A 22808-nucleotide genomic window follows, 5' to 3' on the forward strand; every position below is an offset into this window, starting at 1 on the left:
CAATTAGAAATGAAAGAGGCAGTGTTTAGGGTCTGAGAAGAGCCATTGATTCCACTGTAAGGCCTGTTGTTACCTGTACCTGCGAATAAGAGTCTGCTAAGGTTCTGCTCGGATCTTTATGTTCAGCCCTGAGTTTTATGATCCTGTGAACTTTGCGTCGCAACAGCAACAATGGAACCTCCAGTCAAAGGAGGGCGCTAAACGCTCAGCAGACCAAAATAATAAGAGTCAGATCACGACCAGAAGAAGAAAAACAGTGAAAACATCAGGTTGCTTTTAAAATACAGCAAGTCAGAAGATCCTTCTGTTTTACCCCATTCATCCCTCCAGAAGAATACAAAACTGCATTGGTTCCCTGGGGAGAAGTCACCTTCCCTTCAAAGTAGACTGAAAAAAATCAGTTTGTACTGAAAACTGCATGTACCTGAAACAGACTGTAGGAGTTGACAACATCTGTTCTCAGATGAAAGGCAGTAGGTGGCCAGAAGTTAGCATCTGATTTGTAGCTTCCTTTTGGGCCTAAAGTAAAGGCACCTGGTCAACTTTAGTTTAAAATGGAAAAGAATTTGACATCTCAAACATGGACTGGGTTTTTCTACACTGATTTCAGATGACTTAATATGTGGTTCATTGAACACATCATTTGTGAAAAACTAAAGGAGATTTTTCTTGTCCTCTAAACAGTGAAAAGTCCAAACATTTTTGCAAGATTTCTCTTTGACCCTTCCAGAGCCTTAAAATGGTTTCAAATGGTAGAAACGAAAACGGCTGCTGGAGAATTAGACCAAAACCTTGGGTTGAAGTTTCTTCCTTATTTGGGTAGGCACAGGAAGCAGACATTCCTTGATTGCCAGCACTGTGTTTTCGGGAAGTCACAGCTGTACTTAACTCCATCACAGAACCTCGTCAGTGAGCTGGTTCAGGGCCCCTGAGGGGGATCTTTAACACAAACACGAGCTTTAATTAAGTCCTGTTTGTCTCAGTCAAACATGAAGGGTTTTGTGTATAGATATTAGAGAACATGATTATGTCCTGCACCGACAGCTGCATGTGTCTTTTAAACAAGCATTGTGCTCCATCAACTCTTTGCTGAAACCAAACATGATATTTATCAGTGTTAAGTCCCTGATGATTGTTAATCAGTACAATAAATGCCCAGAAAAAAAAAATCATTCAATATAAAAATTAAAGAAGTGTGGTATATAAAAACAATAATTACAAACAGGGTAATGTTATCTTGAGTTAGTTATATGTAATGTTCAGGTAGCTCTGTTGGCTTAGCTATAGAGCTGTTGTACAATGAGATAAACGCCGGTATCGATATTGTTTATGGAGGATATAGTCCAGCTAATGGTTTCAAGATTTACTGCAGTTTTAAAGCTTTGGAGTTTTATCTGGTTGATTTGTGCTGCCAATAGTTGCGTTTCCATTACAAATGTGCATAAAACTTAGTCAATATTCCACAAAATGTTGAAAAAATAATTTTGTGGCGTTTCCATTAAATAACAACCTGTAAAATCACACATGAAAAAGTTTTTTGACACAATGGGTCATTAGAAATCACGCCGCGCCATCATTCTACAACTACTTCCTGTCGTTGTCTTCTTTGTTGTTTGCGACAGTGGCTACATCCGGTTGTTGATCATGTGACTTGTGTAATGTGGAAAAAGTGTTTCCATTAGTTCTACAAAATAAACCAATTCTGATACGGGTAAAAAAAACAACAACAAAAAAAAACCACAAACACACCATATCCTAGCGCCATGACTATAAAACCACTAGGCTTTTTTCGAAATTGCAGTGTTTCCACTAAGTAAATTTATTTTTGAGATGTCAAATTATTTTTCCATTATATGGTCAATGGAAACGCACCTACAGTCCAAAAAATGGAAAACCCACTTTTCCTACTCCTGTTCTTTCTTTTGGATAAAGTTTTCTGATTTATCAATTTGTCTATAGAGAATAATAAATATGTGTGGCTGAAGCGACGGAGGAATTACGGCGCTTACTATAAATTTATCAATGTTTTGTTACAAGGATTGAAACAAGCTGATTTATCCCGCCTGTCGGTAAAATAAACTGCCTTCAGACACAGATAACATGGCTAATAAACAAGCTAACTAACTTGTCAGGCTACCAAATTCAACTACATGAACGTGATTAATAGTGTGATTATAGATATAAAAAACAAACAAAAAATAAGATTTGTGATAATGAAAAAAATAGTTCTTTTCAGAGTGACACGAACTATTACTCTTGCGAAATTTGAACCAGTTGCTATCAAATTATAACTTCAGCTGATAAAACAAATGTAAGTTGATCTTATGACCTCTGGATTTGAAGGTCAGCGTTTTAAATGCGACACTTTGTCTAGTGCATGTCTGTCACTCTCATTTTAATGTTAAAGAGAAGGTTGTTCTTTAGCTGTTGCCATGTTGACAGTGCTAGCTTAAAAATGACACTAGCTAGCGGGTAACATTTTGGGTATATGGCAGAAACATTTTATTTTTAGACCACATTAAAACAATACAATCATATACCACAACATGCACTAGCCAAACATGGGATTGGATTCTTTAAAATATAGTGGAGTTGTTGTTTAAAAAACAAAAAGAAAGGGGAATTTTTGGTCTTCCTTCAAATATTGCTATCATCTCAGCTCCTTTTTCTGTTTCATGTCATCCTGTTAGCTTAATGCATCACTCCGACTTAGTAGTTATAGAAGCTCAACTTAAATTTTTGTACTTTTATTAATTAAATATATCTGGGTTAGGATTAGATTATGGACCAGAGCAAGTGGAGAAAACAAAACATTGATCCTTCATGCAATGCTCAGCCCGTCCATATGACCTCGGAACTTGAGACCACAGATTCCTCTGATCGATCAAACTGTAAGACAAATAAACATTCAACAGGGCTATTGACTTTTGTGTGCTGCATTTCAGCTTCTCGACTGTAATGATTGGGAAGAAGAAAAGAAACACAGTTCCTCCAAAAATGTACTAAGCGTAGAGTCAGATATTGTGTTTGGTTAACTCTTGTTCTTATGTAAACCAACAATACTGCTTCCTTTGTTCAAACATCAACCTCATAGTCTTTTTGTGGCACCACCTGTAGACAGTGAAGAGGAGGAATGATGTAATCACAGCGTATGAAACCATCTCTATCTGCTGCTCTGTTTTTAACCAACTGTTTGTTAGAATCAAGAGCTTCACAAACACTGACATGATGCGCAAAAGGCTGACTAGCTGATGGATATATAGACGAAAAATGGCTCCCATATAATATCATCACCATCCTAAAATAATGGCCTGGGTCTCTTTTTACCTAAAGTGATTATTTTTGGCCCAATAAATTTTCTTTGGCAAAAAATGTCTAAGGCTATTATTTTAGGAAGGTGATGATATGTGAGTAATGTCTAAAGAATGCAAAAGCGGCACACTATTTCAGTTGAAAACAAGCTGTGGTTTGTGGATGCATCTTAATAAATCAATTAAAAGTTCATTTCAGTATTTCAGCTCAAGAGAGAAACTTATGACAGATGAAGTCCAACTGTTTTTAAGTTAATTTTGATCATCATGTCACTTCTAATAAAAACCCAAATTTAGTTTTTCACATACAGTTGAAAAATACATTAGAAAATTATATATATATATTTGTGTGTGTGTGTGTGTGTGTGTATATATATATATATATATATATATATATATATATATATATATATATATATACATACAGTATATATCAGTCTGGTGTCCGAATTTTCACCATAGTCATTCAAGCAGGTGTTAGTGCCGGTTTCATATCCTATTTTTATTTTATGTATTTTCTTAACATAACAAACAGTAGTATTTCTTTGTTATTTTTAAGCTAAGAAAAACATTAACTTGCATATTCTTAATATGCAACTTTGGCTAGGTTTTCCATTTGCTGCAAGCTGATCTTAGACTTTAATATAATAAACACTTTAAGAATGTTATTCTGTAATATTCAACATTTTGAAGACACAAAACCTTAGGAATGCTTTGTAACCCATAAAGACAAAACCTTTTTAATATTTATCCTATAACATGCTGCCAGACATTCTCAAATTAGATTTCTTTACTGTACAGCCCTGATATGGAAATAAATATGGTTAGTTACAGTTATTTATAGACTTTAACATAGAGTCATCTCAGTTTGGATTGACTGTTTTCCTCAATAAATGAAATAACTAGAAAAATGCTTGTTGGAGTCACTCAGGTTATGCCTGCCAATCATCAGAACAATTGTGTGACAACAAAAATCTAATACTTTTTCAAAGTATTAGATTTTACATTTTAAAGTGAAATATTGAAAAATAAAAAATAACGGTTTGGTATTAAATGTTACCGAGGTGCAGCTGGACAATAAGGGTAATTGAGAGCGGGCTCCCCTGCCTCGGGCCTCAGATAATATTGGACCACCTCTGGGTTTAATCCTTCTTAAAGTGATAGTTAGCAGAACAGAAACAATACATTACCGGACTTTGCCTTATATATGCGAACTTTCTAAGAGTGGGGTCTTAAAAAACATAATATGTGTAAAGATATAAGCAGCAAAGTTCTGACATGATCAACATCAACAAGTGTGGGCTGTGGCGTTTGGCACTGAGGAACCTGCTTGGTTCGGTCTAACAGGGGAAATGGGACCACTCGTTAATGCTCTCAGAACTCTTTTAGCTGATTTGTTTCAAACTACAAAGCTGTGCGTTTCTGTGAATGAAAACAACAATTTAAAAAAAGGGAGGAAAAAAAAAAAGAGAGTGAACCGCCATATGCGCGCGGCGGTGCGCCCTTACCCGCGCCGCCCTGGAGGAGTACGGGTCCTCGAACAGGTTCCAGATCACCGGCTGCCACTTCCTCCACAGGCTGACGTTCCCGTCCGCCGCCACGTCCTCGATCCCCAGCCTCTTGCCGACCTCGTCGTCCTCCTCGCAGGTGGTGTCCACGTTGAGCTCGAACACGTCCAGCGCCTCCTCCGCGTCGCGGTGCTGCCGGTAGGTCATCCAGCAGCACGGCTCCACGTCCGTCTCATCGATGCCCCAGAAGGAGAGCTCTTCCTCGAACAGCGGTCCGCACACGTCCGCCGGGCAGTGCAGCTTCCCGGTGCGGTAGTAGTTGAGCACGTAGGCGAAGACGCCCGGGTGGCGGTCGAAGAAGTACTCGTTGGTCCGCGCGTTGTACTCGATGAAGCCGGGGACTTGTTGCAGCTGGTCCAGCACGGAGTCGATGTCCGAGTCGGAGGCGAGCAGGGCCAGGCGCGTCCCCGGCAGGGTCTTCAGGGTGCTCTTGTAGGTTTCGTGCCTCGTGCCCCCGACGTTGAGGATTATCCTCTCGTTGTCGTCGAACTTGCCCATCGCTCCGTTTCAGACATGACTCGATGGGGTCTCAGGGAGAGACGCCCAGACGGAGGTGGTCGGTGCGCATCGCGCGGTCCGCTCTGACGGCCCAGCGACGCCCGGAGGCTGCCGGATGATCCGAATCCGAGCAGACTGTGGGGAGCCGCCGCCGCTGATGTTGATGCTGCTGCTTGCGCGTCTCCGGCGTCCCCTGCCCCTCTCCAAGACGCACAGCCGCCTGCCTCGTCAGCGTCCGGCACGCCGCCTAAAACAGCGGAACGCGCAACAGCAACAGCTCTCTGGGAATCGATGACGGCATCACCGTTAGAGGCTGTCTTGGAAAAACTAATCCGCTCCGTCTTCTGTCACGTCGTTCTCATTGTTGTTGCTGCTGCTGTTGCCGGTGAAAACCGATCCGCGCCCGCATCTTCGGAGCCAGGAGGGTCAGCAGAAGCATCTGCGGAGAAAGATATGCCAGTCAGAAATTCACGCCTCTCAAACCCAACGAAAAGCAAAGAAAAAGAAAAACCGATGGAGAACAAAACAGAATCAACAGGTCTTCAGCTGCACTTTGCGTTCAAGGATGAATGTAGTTGCTGACTTAGACCAACGCCCACCAGCCACCACACCGCACCACCGCCCAGATGAAGGGTTTCCGAGCGCGCTGCCACAAAGTTGGGGGAAAGGGAAGGTTTCTGTTCTTCCTGTGGGAAGCTAGAATTGATGAAGTTTCATCAGGTTTCAGAACAGACTGGAGAAGCACTGATATTTGAGTACCTTACAGGTGTGAGTAAAGGTAGAAAAATAAGAGACTGGAAAAATATTTATTTTCCAGACTTCAGTCCTTATGCGAGTAAAAAAAAAGTAGTTGCATCATTTCTCTTATCTTTCTTTGCCTTCCTCGTGTTCTGCCTTTCTTTTAGACTCACTTTTCTTCCTTTTTCTGTTTCCTTCTGTCGTTCCTTTCTGCATTGTGTCCTTTCCATTCTGACCTTCTTCTTATGTCCTTTTTCTTTGTGCCCTTCTTTCCCTTCCATTCTCGTGTCCTACTCGTCTTTTCTTGGACGGCTCTCTCTCTCCCTTGACTCCGTCCTCGTTTACTGTCGTTCTCTCAGTCCTTCATTGCAGTTTCCATATTTAAGGACTGACCCCTGTGAATAGTTTTGGCGAGATGAGGTGAGGTTTTAAAGCCGTATCAAAATCGGTTTGTTTCATTATTTTTTGCAAAACTGCAACTGAAGCGCTTTTTTTCCTCATCACACGAGTCACATGATCAATAACCGGATGTTGCCACTGGCGCAAACCACGAAGAAGACGGAAGAACTGGCTGGGAAGGGGGTGTTGGGCACAGTACAAGTCATCCCACAAATTTATTTTATTGCGTTTTTATTTGAGCAATAAGCAAATTACAAAAAAAATGTGAAGATTTGAAAACCGCAGTAATTGAGGAATAATTTTTGTAACTATAAATTATACATATATGTGTGTGTGTGTAAAAAGAATAAACATTAAAAGTGCATCCTACTGATGGTTTAAATCAGAGGATCATAGTGAGAAGGATTTGACTAAAGTTAAATCAAGTTATTTGTTTAGGAAAGTGTAAGACCGGCCTTTGCCTTTGTTTTATTTTTGCCTCGCTGTAGTTCTGGCCTCAAAACTGTCCCATGTCATTTTCCCCCAGTTGTTCTTTTATAGTTAAATCATGAACCCTGACCTTACCTGAGATAGAGGTCTGCAGTGTTTTAGACGTTGGTCTGGGCTCTTCTGTGACCCTCTGGATGAGTCTCAAACGTGCTCTTGGAGTAAATTTGATACGTTCCTTTCTGGGAAAGTTCCATCTTGTGTCCATTGGCAGATAATGACTCCAAATGCTGTTTGCTGAAGTCCTAATGCCTTTTTTTTTTTTTTAAACATTTAATCCTCAGAAAATGGCACTATGAGCTGCTTTTTGAGACCTAACAACTTACTTCATGTTGTCGGACAGGTCTTTTCTATGCAATTTCTTGATGATACATTCTGTTGTAAAGCAAGCCTGGACGCAGATTTGATCAGATTAAATTTAGCTCTCGAGCCTAATCGGTTCAACCAGGATTTCCCAAATGGTACAATTACTTTTCACATTGGGTTGGATTGGTTTGGTCGAGCCTTTCTTTCACCATTTTGATCCTTTTCATCAAACTCCACGTGACTCATCAATCCTCAGTTGCTATAGATAGTAGCAGGTGCTCCCTATCAGCGAGACAGCCAAGCACTCCCAGTCGTCAGCTGGCAGATTTTGCCGTAAGGAGCCACGAAGCAGCAGTCTGCCAGAAGGCCCGTCGTCTGACAGCCGCCACAGTGTGAGAGGAGGGAAGAGGAACATCTTCAGGGAATCTGAGCACAGCTCAATCAACGAGAAGACACACCACGGGTGATTTTTCCCATAATTACATGCGTCATTATCCCCTGATGTAAGACCCGTTTGTAGAACTGCAACCTCTGAGTGACCCAATTACCCCAAGATTGCATAGAGGCAATCTTTCTGCATTTCAGTGTCTTGTTTCTAAATGTGAAAGGTGTAACCGCGCCATTCTGTTCAGCAGTGGGGAAAGAGGGGGTCCGACACCAACTTATTAGACCCCGTCAACCGAGTCGAAACTGGAAGAAGCAAACAAACACAGAATCCATCCAATTATTTTATATTACATTCATCTGGTGGATTTAAAAGACTGTTCCAGTAATAGTGACATTTTTATGCAATGATTTTAACTGGCAGCAAAAAAAGAATCTATCATCTTTCATTAGTGACAATTAGAGTTTTAAAAAGTCTTCTGGTCACTTTACAGCGACATTTAACAAGGAAATAATAATAAAAATAATAAAAAATCCCAGTAGCAGCAAATTTACTGACTTTACCTAGAGACTTTGGGTGCATCCACACCAGCCCTGGAACTGGACTATAGCGCAGGGCATTCTGGGTAAATGCATACCTGCTAAGTCTCCCGTTTTGGCTGGGAAGCTATAATTTTTAATCTCCTTCCCGCTGTGCTCCGGTATTATTTTCCCGTAAATATCCCGTATGATGGCGCCGCTGCTTTTAAGTTAGTTCTTCTCGCCTGTACGCCCCTCGTCCACCAGTTTCCTCCCCCGCCGTCTATTACGTATTCAACCCGCTCTTACGTCAGTTCCCCCCCGCCGCTCTTACCTTTGGTTCTCCCCGCTCTGACAGTAGCACCGGACGGCGACATTTTCCATATCCTCAAATCCAAAACTTGACCGGCAACAACCAAAAACAGACAAGTTTAACACTAACAGGAGAAAGAGCTTGTGCTCTTTTACCAAAATCCTGCAACCGCTAAAATCTGACGCTATTCCATTTTTGTTTGTTGACGAAGGAAATTGCACTCATCTCTTCTTTAGCGGTTTTTCCTTCAGTGGTTCCTGCTGCAGCGCCACCACAGGCGAGGGAAGAGAACAGTTTTTTTTTTCAAAGGGTTTGGTTTGTTCGATAATGTAATGTAACTGCACCAATTGAAAACGTAACAAATGTTGACATTTTAGTCTGAAATCATACTGACTCTACCGGACTATCAGGTGTGAAAATAGCACGAAAAGCAAACATGTCTGTGAATGACATCACTTTATCCTTAAGATCTCCTGCTTCAGCTGGTGTTCATCAGTGTCCTGGTGTTGCTGCCACTATAAAAGCACCAACAATCTTCAGGCCACAGACAGTGGAAGCCGCAATCACAACATAGTTCATGAACATTGGGCATTTTGAGTCTCTGTTCAAAACGTCCCTAAGGCTGCGGAAAAGTTTATTATTGCCAAAGTCTAGGAATAAAGGTTCTAAATCAATTCTTGATTTAGAATTGGGACTGTGAACCCTTTGGATGACATATGCTCAAACATTTCTCTCTCTCTCTCTCTCTCTATATATATATATAAAAAAGCTCACTCGTAGCACAGACGTCCAAAAACAAAATGGATTCAGATTAGAAAAGTTGGTTCCCAATCTCACCCTTTTAGATAACTCTCTCAACCCACACTGGCGCTGAACTCCCCTGGAGACTTGGAGTATTTCCCTTAAGGGACACCCTGAAAATCAAGGACTTCATATAGCCTGAAGTTATTTGTGCCTCTGACCCAAAACAACCCATCATCAGAACCTTCCCGCTTCCCAAGACTGTAGCAGGGAAGAACTCCAACACTAAAGCTCTCAACCCATACCCAAATCACCAACAGAGGAGATGTCAGCTCACAGCAAATACAGGGGTGATGACTTTCTACAATACACTGATTTCAATTTTGCTTCAAAGTGAGGTTGAGCTGGTGAAAAACTCCATGTGTGATGAATAGTTCCTTTTAATGTTTCGCTAATAAGGTCATTTATCTTAGAGCACGGGGGACGACAGCGGTCCAGGACGGTCGCTGCCTATAAACAGCCCATCAGTGTTCTGAATGATGCAGGCAGCAAACAGCATCCCGGGTTCCTTCTCCCTCCCCATAATATCACGACTAAAAATAGAGCAGCCAGATTGCTGATCTTTATCAGGAACTGGAGGGCACAAAAAAAGGAGAAGGAAAGAAACCGCCCGATGGAAAGTCCTTGCCCGGTCCATTTCGCCTGACAGGATCGGTCCCAGGGGGAGATGGAGGCCAGGAGCACAGCCATGGTTTGTTTCCATAGGGACATTTTCCAGAAATGGGGGATTACTTTAACGGGTCATGTGCAACAGATTCTGGGAGAGAAAAATCTAGTTTCATTGTGTTTTTCTTTTTATATATGCATGTACTAAAAAGAATAAATGATGCTTACAGCTTATTGAGGCCAGAACAGAGCATACTGTTCACATTGTTTTGAATGACAAGCATGAACATGGTTTTATTGTTTTCTCCAAACAAAAATATACAAAACATGGTGTTCCTATGTTTTCAGACTCTTTTAATTAGATGCCTCAAAATAAAACACACTGAAGCCATCAGAAGTCACCTAATTGGTAAGCTGACTAAATACACGTCCCCTGTTGTGTTACAGGGTGGTGGCAACGTCATGGTGTGAGATGATTTTCTTTAGCATGAACAAGAAAGTTTACCTTAGAAAAAAAAACTGCTTGGAGTTGCAGAAGACAATCAGAGATACAATGGAAAGGGTTAGATGTGGAAATTGATGTGTTAGAATGGTCTAGCCAAAGTATAGACCTAAATCAAATGGAGAATCTGTACTAAGTCTTGGAAACTGGCATTCACAGACCCTCTCTGTCCTATCTGACCGAGTTTGACCTTTCATGCAAAGAAGGATGGGCAAAAAATGTCAATTTCGAGATGAATGATTTTGCAAGTCAATGTTAAGAAACACTGAGCAGCGAAGCGAGAGCACTGGTCCAGAAACAGCAGGAACATGACCGCATCACATTGTATCGCATAAAAAACAAAGGATATTGGTTGAGTTCTCTGTCGGTACCTTCAGTTCTGTTCCGCGCGCACTTTCTGCTTGCTTTCCACAAACCTGCTGACTCTGACAACAACCAGGACACAAAAAGACACTCCTTTGTTTAAAACCTAAAATAAAACCTTTGTGATTTCAGTTGTCTCTTCAAATAAAGATACGAAAACAGCTTACTTTTTCACCGTGAGTAAGAGAGGCTATTTTTGCCTGCCTTTGAGAGGGAATGAAAGGAACCCAGCACTCTCGGAACAAACAAATCAAGACGAGACACATCCAGGTATGACAACTGTCTCTTCATATAACTACACGTTTGTTTGGATGAGTTCTCAACCGTTTCAGTGACAGTCCCATAACGCCAAATCTCAGAAGACGACAGTCTTCCTCCTCATGTTCCTGATAAATAAAATGTCAATTCTGTTGTCTTCGTGCAGTTCTCGCCAAAATCACATTGAGTTGTCCAACGTCTCACGTTGAAAGAACTGAGAAAATTAAAGGAAAACTTATAATCAAAGCGCACCTGCCCTCTTCTTGTCTTGTCCCTAATGTCAAATTATCAAATGATCAAGTCAATAGTTTGTTGGAAGTCGGAAGATTATCTGTATCCTGATTCTTTGGCACCACTGGGTTGATTTTAAAAATCTGTTCCTTACTGTAAAACACAAAAACTTAAGAGATGCTTTAAGCCTTTTGCACATGATTACACAAAGATGTTAGAATATGGGAAAAGCCAGGCACAGAAGGAGCTATAGTCATTTAAGATCAGCAGTCCATGGGAATGTAAACGGTGCCAATAAAAACCACTTTTGCGCTATAAATGCCACAACACTCCCGGGATCACTTTGGCGTGTTTAGAAGTCCAGCATGACCCTGAAGGGAGCCCGCTCTGGGAATGAGTTCATCTGCAGTCTGTGGACATCTTGTTTTAAATACCTTCAGTTCCCATTCGTAACGGCTGCGTGGCTCGTAAAATATTCCGTCTTGTACTCACCGCGAGTCGTTGGACGGAATTGGGCGGGAATCCCAACGGAATGCGAGTAAGCTGATTAAATGTTGCTTTCATAATTGAGAGAGCCAAGCTAATTTGCACTAAATCCCCTATCTTTTTTCTGATGCTACATGAAAGGAAGACAATAACAAACTCAGCATGGTCTAATTATGAGCTATGATTAGAAGAGATGGTTTAATTTGCAAAGACACTTTAGAGAAGTTCCTCCAAATACCTTGTTCTACTGAACATGGAGGGAAGCTTTACTTCACGATTGCTCCATCTTGCTTGTTTAATACTTCTCTCTTCGACCCATTTCCCTCACAATGTAAATTTAAAAAAACTATTTATTAATATGATGTTGCTCACAGAAGTAGGCCAAAGCTTCCCAGTAGAAAATGTTTCTAATTTAACCTTGTGGCTCCAGCTTTAGGCATGTTGCTCTGGTGCCATCTGCAGTTTGATATCAAGAAGGCATCTCAATTTCATTTAATTTTAATGGAGTAATCAACACAAAGTAGTGGATAGCTATGAAGTGTAACGTATGTTTATTATTTTATTTTGGAAAACTGAAATCTGAAAAGTGTGACGCGGTTCAACTTACCCCATACACTCAATGCATATGAATTTTGTCTGTAGTTTACAAATCTTAAATATTAAATCAACACTCTGCACTTATAATAATTACAAAGATGTAAGACTGCCATCTGGTGGATAACTTGGTCATTGGCGCATTCTTCATGCTGATTTTCAGGCAGGTGTTCCAGTTTTTAGAGACTAGTCATACATGAAGCTATTGAACTGAAGAGCTCCTCCAGTGACGGACTGCTGCATCTTCTGTGCGCAAAGCGGAACCATCATAGATCCTTCCTCCTGGTATCTGTTAAGACTATAACTACCACCGCTCCCAGCAAACTCAAACTATTTTCATTTTAAATACCATCCTTGACATATTTCAGCAGTTTTCAGCTTCTTAATATGATGGAGATCAAGTTTTGTTTTGCAATTTTATTTCCTCCCAAGGCAAGCCGAGTTTGTCCGCTCAGCCGCAACATGGAACAATCTCACAGGCTTTACCAATGCACACATGGGAAATACGGGACGAAAACAGTGGCAAAATAAGGCAAACTTCTTCTTTGTGAGCTGTGAAAGATCAGCTTTCCGAATTCGCCACCCGGCCCAGGGGTGGACAGCTCAGGAATAAAATGCTTTGGTTTTAATATTCAATTGTAATGAACAACAACAACAACAAAAAAAGTTAAACCTGTTAATCTGTGTTCAATTCAACACAATCCACCAGATTTCGACATCTGATTCAGCAACAAGGCTAACCCAGGCAGCTGAAATCAATAAGTATAGTCACTCATGCTCACTTTAAAGACAATAAATAAATAAACAAATAAGTGTTATTTAGTGTAGCATATTAAAACATCAGATATTAGGGCCATTGTAGATAGAAAAAAATCATAATGTCTGCCAAAAACACTTGGACATTTTGAGATTAATCTTAGAAATTTTCTAGGGAAAAAAAAAACTAGGAAATTTCTGAGTTTCAAAAATCAAACATTTTTAACAGTTGAAATTATCCAAGTTTCAAACTTTCTATTTAAAAAAAGTAAAATTCTGAGTTTGAAAGGGTAAAAATGTGCTAGAAAAACAAGGACATTTCTGAGCTCGTAAAGTGAAATATTTGCTAAAAATGATCAAACTCGGACTTTGAGATCAATCTCAAATTTGAGAAGGAGTTTCAACAGTCAAAGATTTGACTTTTGAAAATGTTCCGTTTCAAAATTCCTACCAAAAACAAGAATATTTCTGAATTGGAAAAGCAGAAAATTTGCTAATTTTCATATTAAACTCTGAAAATTTCCAAATTTTTTGCAAAGATAAGTTCTAACTTTGGACTTTTCAAACTCAGAAATGATCTTGTTTTTTCCAGAATGTACTCATTCCCTCACTGCAGTGACCCTAATATGGCGTTGTATTTTAGTGTAATTTTTCACATAATAATAATAATGGGATGCTAAGGCAGAGTGGTAACTGTTGTAAATAGGAGTTTAAAGAAGACGCGACACCGTGTGTCTGTAGCAGGCTAAATGATTGTCGGTTCATGCGGTTTCACTCTGAACATATAAACTAAAGGAAACCCCATGCAGTTACGCTGGACGTCCATCGCACCACAAGCTAAAGTTCACTTCTTTATAGGATTGCAATCTAAACAGCATCCAGCAGCATCAGTCTCTTCAGGGGGGAAAAAAATAAAGTACTTAAATGTGCAAAAAGAGAAAACAAATCCATTGAAAGGTGTAGGATCCTTCTCTCAGCTCGCGGACAGCAACAGGTTGGGGGAGGGCTGCATTACTCGTACTTCTGTACAACTTGGGTGTCTGTCTGCAGGGTTAGGCTGCTGCTGTTGGAGCTGAGAGGTGTTCAACGAGGCAAGGAAACACTAAGCTTCTATGTAACAGTTCGGCTTCAACATTCAGACAGTTCTGAAAAGAAAACGGACGACAAGAGGTGGAAAAAAAAGTGAAGTTCAGGCGGCTCTGTTTGCATGACCTTCACACGGACAAACAAATGCTGCTCTATAAACCCTTAAAACCCCTCCCTGCCCTTATCTGTCTTATGGAGAAAATGGCTCTCAAGAACACACAGGTGTTAATATCTTTAGATAAATTGCGATGTCTGTGGAATATAGTCTGCATTGCTGGTCTTATTACAGTGCAGGTGCATCTCAGGTCGGAAATATCTTTAAAAAGTGCATGATTTATTTTGCCGATTATGGCTTCCAGCTGCTGCAAACTTCGTCATCATTCCCCCTGCTTGAATTAAATAAAATCAGTGCAATGTTGTCATCGAAACATCTAAGCTGGACCACCACACTGATCCCGAAAGGAAATTAACTGTTGTGACTCATAATTCAAGGTTCTTTGAGGGTTTTATCCCCTCTTTACCTAAAAGAAACTCCACTTAATTCTGCATTGAACAACAAATGCCGGCAAATATCTTACAGCCTGTACAAAGCGCATTATTAGAAGGTTGAGTGGGATGAAAAACTGTAGGAAAAAAAATACAAAGAGGCACGTGACCTTTTAACCCTCCTGCAGTCTTAAGATAACATTAGGACCCCACAAGCTCGTTACCCGGTGTGTGGTCAGGCAGGGGTTGCACTGACCCCGTGTGCACTTTTACCAGGTTTTTCTTTTTTGTGTGTTTTCAGGAAATGACAGTCTGGCTGGGCGTAAGAAAATAATTCAATCTGATAATTAGCTGTATTTCAGGTTTTCATTAGCTGAAAGCCACAATCCCCAAAACAAACAGAAATAAACCCTTTAAATGTACCACTGCGTGTAAATGAATCTTTATTTTTGTTTGTTTTACCAAATTATCTTTTTGATTACATTCTAATTTTTAGTCATTCGTCTGGAGAACACTGAGATCTAGAAACGCATTTCATCTCTAGCTAGCCTAGCTTGGCTCATAATCCTCCAGCAGCAGCTCTTTGCTGTCCTTTGTGAGAGGAACATGCAAACAGATCCGTTTCAGGTTTACGGTTCATGTCATGACTGTGAGCCGTGGAAGCCTTTCAGATAATAAATATTCCTAGTAAACTGTCACATCGCTACCTCCTGGTGGAGAGTTCATTCAGGCCTGTTGCGCCTCCTGAGGCCGGTTCCAGGCTGCTCTGAACACACCTGCTCAATGTTTGTCTCGCATGATGAAGAACACTCCGAGTCTTCCACCTCGTCTTCCCCTTTATCACCCGCCTCTGCTTCTTCTTCCTCCTCCTCCTCTTCTTCTTCTTCTACTTCAGCAGACTCTTCCGGCCGGAGCTCCATCGTCTCGTCGCCCTGCGCCGCCGCCTCGTCCCTGCCGTCAGCAGCTTCCTCTGGAGCCTCCAGGGAGTCGGGGGAGGGCTGAGCGTCCGCCGTCGTGGGGGTCTGGCTGGCTCCGATCGACTCGATCAGCTCGTCCAGGTTCCGGCCGCGGGACACGTCTGAAACACAGAGTGGGATTTTAGCGCCCCGCAAACACAAGGCTTCCATGCAAAGCAGGTGTGACACAGAAGTCTGGGCTCCATCGATTCTTGCAAATCTCCCCGTCCACCACAGTCAGAAATGTTGCCTCTCATGCAAAACCGACTCCAAGGGAGATTCAAAGCAAAGGGCCGCTGGGGCTGGGAATTCAAAAATGATGGCCAAGAAATGGAACGGTGAGGAAACCAGTGTGAAGACTTGTTTTAGGCAGTGTTGTATAAAGTACTGAAATCTCAGAGTCAAGTAAAAGTACAAGTACCTCTCCAAAATATGACTTTGGTAAAAGTCGAAGTCACTGACTGAAATGTTACTTGAGTAAAAGTCTTAAAGTATTTGAAACTTCTTGTACTTAAGTATGGAAATTACTGTAAAAATGGATGTACTCAAGTAATGTAATGAAAAGTACAAGTAAAAAGTAAAACAAAGCAAATGCAGTTTGAATGACATTTTTTATATTTTGGTAAACTTGTCAAATACACTTAAAATAATGTACCCAACCAAGTGCAGGCAAAATTAAACCTGCTAATGGATATACCTGCAGGCATCATTTAGTTAAGAAAATTAGGTGCTTTACCTATAGCACAAGGTTAACTTAACCTGCTTTACAACTGAACCAGCTTCTTAGTATACCCTCCAGGACAGAAAATACAAAGTTTTTGTAAGCCTTAAGTTTTCCCTTCAAGTAAGGTCAGTGCTGAAAATGAGAAAAATAAATAGTACAGAAAATGCGGCCAACATGAAGAAAAAGAGCTGTTACGATTACTCTACTTCACAAATCAGTGAATCAGTCAATGCTACAGTCAGTAGGTGGTGCACACAACTGGTCATTATGCAAAAGAAAAAAAGAATTGGGAGGGAAATGCAGCTTATTGGCATCTGTAAACCTGGTTTTGAACTTGCATGCCTTTCCTATATTTGTTAAATTTAGTCTAAATTGCTATCGCTATGGCTTCTGCCCCCCCTTGAACAGAGGAGTCTAGGTAGCCTGCTACAGTCAACATTAGGCCTAAGCTAAATACACCACGTGTGGAACTGAAACAATGCCAAACAAAGTTCATTTATGGTCAACGTTTCACAATACAGTAGTGCCTAGTGACCAAGCTATAGTTACTGAAACAGGAAGATTATAACCATTTCATAAGACGTTACCTCGATGTGTTTCTTCAAGTTGGACGGGGAGTTTTTGTAAGATAGAATTTCCATGTGACTGCTACTGATTGCGAGACTTGCTTTGTGTTTAATGGGAGAAGCGAAACAGGTGTATCCTAATTAAAAGTAAAGAAATCAAGAAATGGCAAAAAATGTGGAATGAAGATAAGAAAGGAAGAAGATTATATGAAGTACAAAAGTCAGTTTGAATTCGAAGCATTAATGAACGAAACAGAAGAGAAGAAATAATAATTAGTAGATTAAGAGTAGGTCATACCTACTTAAATGACATGCTTTATAAAATAGGGAGGAAAAATAATGATAAATGTGAGAGATGTGGAGAGAAAGAAAATGTAGAACACATATTGATGAACTGTAAGTCAAATGAACTCGAAAGGGAAGAATTAAAGAGAATAGTTAGAAATATGGGGCATGAATGGAATCTTAAAGGTATATTAGGAAATGAAGGAAACATAACAGATATTCACAAATTAAGGAAAGCATTGTTTATTTATCTTAAGAATACAAAATTAAAAAGTAGAATTTAATAGATATGAAGTAATGCTTCTACACACTCATGTACAGTAGGTGGCGGTATGCACCTTAAAGTTGCTTGTGATCCGCCATAATAGAAAAGAAGAAGAAGAAGAAGTATCCTATTGGTGGTGATGAACAAGCCCAGGCAAGCAGGCTACGGACTTTGTTCGGTAGCCTACTTGCTACTTGCTAATCAGTAGGTGGGGTCAAAACACTTGCGTTTCTCTCTCTCGCTTTTTTGTAACGAGTAACTAAACCACACATTGAAAATGTATCGGAGTAAAAGTACGCAATTAAGTTCGGAAATATAGTGAAGTAAAAGTGAAAGTCATCAAAAATTTTCATACTCCAGGAAAGTATGAAGTACTCCAAAATATACTTAAGTAAAGTAGTGAAGTATTTTTACTTCGTTACTATACAACACTGGTTTTAGGTGATGATGGACATACACTTTTGTTACAGTTGTGCTTTCTAAAAGCATTTTTTCACATTTAATTACAGCACAACTGCTAATTTGTGTGGATTTTACAGGGACAGTCTTCAACATCCACTGACTTTGAGCTTTTACATGATGCTTCAATAAATATGATTTAATGGCCAAATTCCCTCTTTCGTTCACTATTGAGTTTTATTGTGGCCTGGGGGGAGCCAGGCCACTTTATTGTGTGTAATAATTGATTTGGGTATTTTAAAGCAGAATATAAAAAAAAAAAAAAGTTTTACTATCCATCGCTCAGACTTTAAAAACACACAGATTTGTGTGAGTGATTCTTTGTGCGGAGACCCTACAGAACCCCTGAGCCCGCTCACCGTTGGCGCTCAGCGGCGGACAGTCCATTCCTCTCTTCTTCATCAGGTAGCGGATGGTCTGCAGCTGAGACATGATCTCGTTCTTCTGCTCCTGGGCCACAGATTTCACGCTACGGAGGAAAACGGGACAGAAATGTGGAATTACAGTGAAATCCGAGATTATACAATCTACTCAAGTGTGTAGAGGTGAATGTGCAATAGGAAACTATTGGTAATGTACACTGGTTGATGGGTTTGACATCAGGATGTTGGCCTGAATGTACCTTAATCAAATATTTTTTATGACAAACCATTCATATTTTTGTAGAAAATAAATTATTGTACATCAGAAAAAGGGTTTTTTTCTGATTCCAGTTTCCTAACGTTTTGCTGGTGTAGAAAATGGTTTTAGTCCATTTCAAGCAACAACAGCACCTGCGTTTCTATTAACCATATAATTGAGCAAATTGGAATTAGGAAAATAATTTTGCTTAATGGAAACATGCCAATTTTAAAAAAAGAAACATTTTTGCGCTAGCATGAGGTAGTTTTTCAACTATATTGAAATTAGCGTATTTCCCAAAACACTTTCACATCAAACGAATCACATGATCGACAGCGGCGACGTTGGTACTGACAGAAATGATGAAGACGACGACAGGAAGTGGTGGGAGGATGATGGTGCTCCATGTTTTCTAATGACTTATCACATGAACAAACTCATTCAGTTGTGATTTTAATTGCATTTCCAATTTACCGGAAACGCTGCAATTGTGAAATTGTGATTTTTCGACATTAGCGGAATATCGACACAGCTTTGCTCTCATTTGTAATGGAAACGCAGCTAGTGAGAACCTTCTCTAGAAACCCTGGCTGCATTGGAGCAAATTTAATGAACATCTGCATTTTTTGAAAAAAAATTTAAAAAAATTAAAAATTGCTAGATATTTCTGCAATATTTACAAAATTGCAGAAAGAAAAAACATGGCTACTAGAGCAAATATATATCATATTGTACCAAACATTTTCCATTTACAATAATAGAAACTGAAGTGACAAATTTGCTTGTTATTAAACTTTGGTCACACAAAATGAATCCAAGCACAGCAGCTCCGACCTAACTCTACCATAGAACAGAGGAGAATAATTAACACAACTGCTTTATTTTTATTTAAACAGCGGACACTTCTGTGTGAGGAAACCTGACCAGTTAGTGAGCGGGTCCAGCTGGGTGAGGATGGAGTTGAGCATCCTCTCCGTCTGCGCCAGCCTTTGTTCCAGCTCATTTAACTGGTTCTCTGTGTCAAAAAAAAACAAACAAGACAGGAATACAAATCAACCGTAACCAAATACGTGCGGCAGCAGCCCAAACAAAGGCAAAGTGGCAAACACACCTGCCTCCGCTGACTTTTTGACCCCCTTAGCAAACTTATCCTTCTGTGTTTTGTTATCTGAAGACTTGATCTGTGACGGAGAAGCAAATAAGACATTTCGATTTCAGTAATTGCGTTTGAGAGAGGCAGAGTGTGACGTAAAGTGGCTACCTTCAGAAACTTATATGCCGCAAACACGCCCACTCCGATGGCGTAGAGCGGCATCAGGGTGAACACGTAGCCTTTGTTGTTGTTGGACTTGTACTTGTCGCTCTTCATCTCCTGCTCCAGGCGCTTCTTCATCTGCTGGATGTTGTCGGCGCTCTGATGGGAGCCGGGGGGGCTCATGTTGATGGGCTGGGCCCTGGATGCGCCGGGGCCTGGACCTGCAGCGTCATGGAAACGGGGAAAGGAGAGGTATGAGAGTCTTGAGTCGACTGTGCCGAAAACCCAGATAAAAAGGAATTAGGGTTGTACTGGTAAATCTGCCTGCAGATCCATTAGGTGCATCAAAATGAAGAGTGTGGAACATTTTTGGTTTCTAAAGAGGACCAGCAAACATCAATTGCTTTGATAAACACCTTTAATTCCTAAGTTTTATGTTCGAGAGAAAAATAAAATCAACCATCTCTGTCTACCATCTTGGAAGTCTGTTTTCTCTTTCAGGTCAAATTTTCTTCCTGCAGGTCAGAGAACAAAGGAAACTGAATTGGTGCCTCTTCAGAGGAAATCCACAATAAATTCAAACGTTTCCACTTTGTATCATCACCCCATCTTTGGAAAAAAAACACAAAAAAAACACTTCAAATAAATCCCAAAACTCTACTTAAACTTTCTTGTGTCGATGTTTGGCTTAAAAAAAAACAAACATAAAACTGATAAACATTCTGATTTTATTCCCCAGCTGACAACAAGATGGCGACCATTTGGGATGTTAAATGGAAAAGGAAATGAAAGACTTGGTGGGATTGCACTAATCCACTCAGTGTAATGGGTTGGTGTCACGAATCTACTTTTACTTTACACTACACTGCTGGAAGTAGCTATTACAGCACTGTAAGCTGCAGATAGAAAACCACACGTGCTCCATAAAACCTCTATAAGCTGTAGACAAACCACAATGGATCTGTGTAAAGAGGGTTAAAGTGCGCAAAGAAAACATCCTCATGACAATGACGCCGAGTGCAACAGATTCTTGCTGCCAACGCCACATTTATTGAATTATTCGTGGTGTTCTTCGTCCGGGTAGCTGCCCCACAGCTGGCAAAGAGAAGGACAAAATGGCTCCTCCATTTTCACACTCAACATGGACAACGTTAGATGCCATTTTGTCATTCTGTTACAGTTTACTGGGTTTTTGACGGACCAACACAAAGTTGCATATATTTATGAAAAGAAGGAAAAATTTCACGCAAAAATTTCAGCCTCTTTTAAATTGACACCCATAATTAATATTCTAGTTGAATTAGAAAGTTTTATATTTCACACTAATATAACCCCCCCCCCATAAAACTTTATTTTATTTTTATTAAAATATTAATTAAAATGCATACTTTTTTTAAACAACAAAAACTATTAAGTGGCCTAAGCAAAGTCTGGACTAATATAAATGTTAAGGTTGACAACTTATTAGCTTTAAAGGGGCATTTAATTCTTATAGACTGAATAGCTTTTCTCATGTGAGTAACCAATTTAAAATGGATTTTTATGTTAAGTCGGGTTAACTTTAGCTAATACAAAAGATCTAAAACGATTAAATGTGGCAGATCTTGTCTGTATCTGTACATTTTTGCACTGTATGGGCAGAAAGAGAGTCACAGTCAAGATACGTTTCCCCACAAATTCTGCCACATCACTGAACTTCGACATTGTGGCTTCACGCCATAACCTTATGGTGCATTCAAGTACACTTCAGAAACTAGCGTACTATATTATAGAAACCTAAAATTCTAAAATGAAACTGATATCAAATACAACCTTAGTTTTACTCCCTAAATAGCATCATTGCGTTACTTTTTGTGTGCGTCATAAATTGGTTTGATGCTAATATTCGTATAAAATGATCAAATCTTCACTCACATCTACACTAGTCTATTTTTAAATGCAAAATTAAATTGAGAAAAAAAAAACGCAGAAAAAAATACTGATAGCCAACAGAACACATTTTTCTTAAATTTGTGACTATTTTACGGCATCCTGTTTGGACATTTAATCTTTTAAAACTAATAAGGTTATCAGAACCATGGACAGCAGCCACCCGGATATAAAGTTCAGCAAGTCTACAGATATCCTCATTAACGCACTTCAAGTTCAACTAGATTTAAAATCCAATTTCCTAAGAAAAGATTAGAATGTTGCACTTTTTGTTACGTTTCCTTCCTTTTAAAGGAAGTATTTTGGCAACAATATTTCGGGTATATTCGGGTAAAAGCCTGACTGTTCCTGAGGAAAAATGCGACAACCACACACAGGCCACGAACAAGAACACACACACACACACACACACACACGACACCAGCGGCCTGGTGGGAAACACACACAACCCAGAACGGGAACTCGTCACCTTTTCTGTTGTAGCGATGGTCAGATTTGGTTTCCTTCGCCGCTGTCCCCCCACCGACACCGAACAACCTCGGTAGGACGACAAAGGTGAAGAGCACCGCCGTGAACGCCAGGGCGACTTGTTGAGATGTTGACAGTACCATCCCTGCTGCTAGGGAAAATAGCCGAGGAACAGCGCCGAACACCGGGCACAAACAGCAGGAAACAGCGCTAGCCGTCAGTAAAGAGCAACTAAGCTGTGAGAATGCGCCTGGAATCAGATATAAGCTGGAGTTATGAGAGAAGTGTGCTACGGAAGCTGCCTCTTGCCACTCTAACACTGAAACAGCTGCGCTCTGTTGCTTACACTGATTGCTTCCGGAATAGAAACCTTCACAATAAAAGTTTCTGCTTCAAAACTAATCTTTAAATGTGGACAGAATTTTGAAGACGGCATACTTACATCCACATTACATCCGTATATATATAATGTTTTCAAATGTGAAGATGAAGATTATTTTTGTTTTCTTTGTGAAATATTGCTTAAAAAACAACTAAAACCAATAAAATAAAATAAATCTAATAATAATTTTTTTTTTAAATAAAGAAG

At 40.2% G+C, this 22808-nt stretch overlaps 2 protein-coding genes across 11 annotated transcripts in view; both read right to left on the reverse strand.

Moving 5' to 3' along the window:
- Positions 1-12613, reverse strand: part of kcnc2 (potassium voltage-gated channel, Shaw-related subfamily, member 2) — a 71429-nt gene extending 58816 nt beyond the window's left edge. For all 10 annotated transcript variants that reach the window (XR_004342570.1, XR_004342571.1, XM_032588933.1 and 7 more), the window contains exon 1: positions 4820-12613. Coding sequence is in view for 8 of the 10 variants with exons in the window: in XM_032588933.1 (XP_032444824.1) it covers positions 4820-5377 (558 nt within the window). In the remaining 2 variants the exon portion in view is untranslated. The remainder of the gene's footprint in view (positions 1-4819) is intronic.
- Positions 12614-12775: 162 nt separating this feature from the next.
- Positions 12776-22579, reverse strand: LOC116736471 (resistance to inhibitors of cholinesterase protein 3). The gene is made up of 6 exons (XM_032588936.1): positions 22221-22579; positions 19829-20043; positions 19679-19748; positions 19492-19582; positions 18306-18415; positions 12776-15769 (listed from the first exon to the last, which is right to left on the reverse strand). The coding sequence occupies exons 1-6, from the start codon at positions 22360-22362 to the stop codon at positions 15414-15416; spliced, it is 984 nt and encodes a 327-aa protein (XP_032444827.1). The 5' UTR covers positions 22363-22579; the 3' UTR covers positions 12776-15413.
- Positions 22580-22808: the final 229 nt, after the last annotated feature.

Source organism: Xiphophorus hellerii, chromosome 17, assembly GCF_003331165.1.
Source record: "Xiphophorus hellerii strain 12219 chromosome 17, Xiphophorus_hellerii-4.1, whole genome shotgun sequence".
In the NCBI taxonomy this organism is placed as follows: domain Eukaryota; kingdom Metazoa; phylum Chordata; class Actinopteri; order Cyprinodontiformes; family Poeciliidae; genus Xiphophorus; species Xiphophorus hellerii.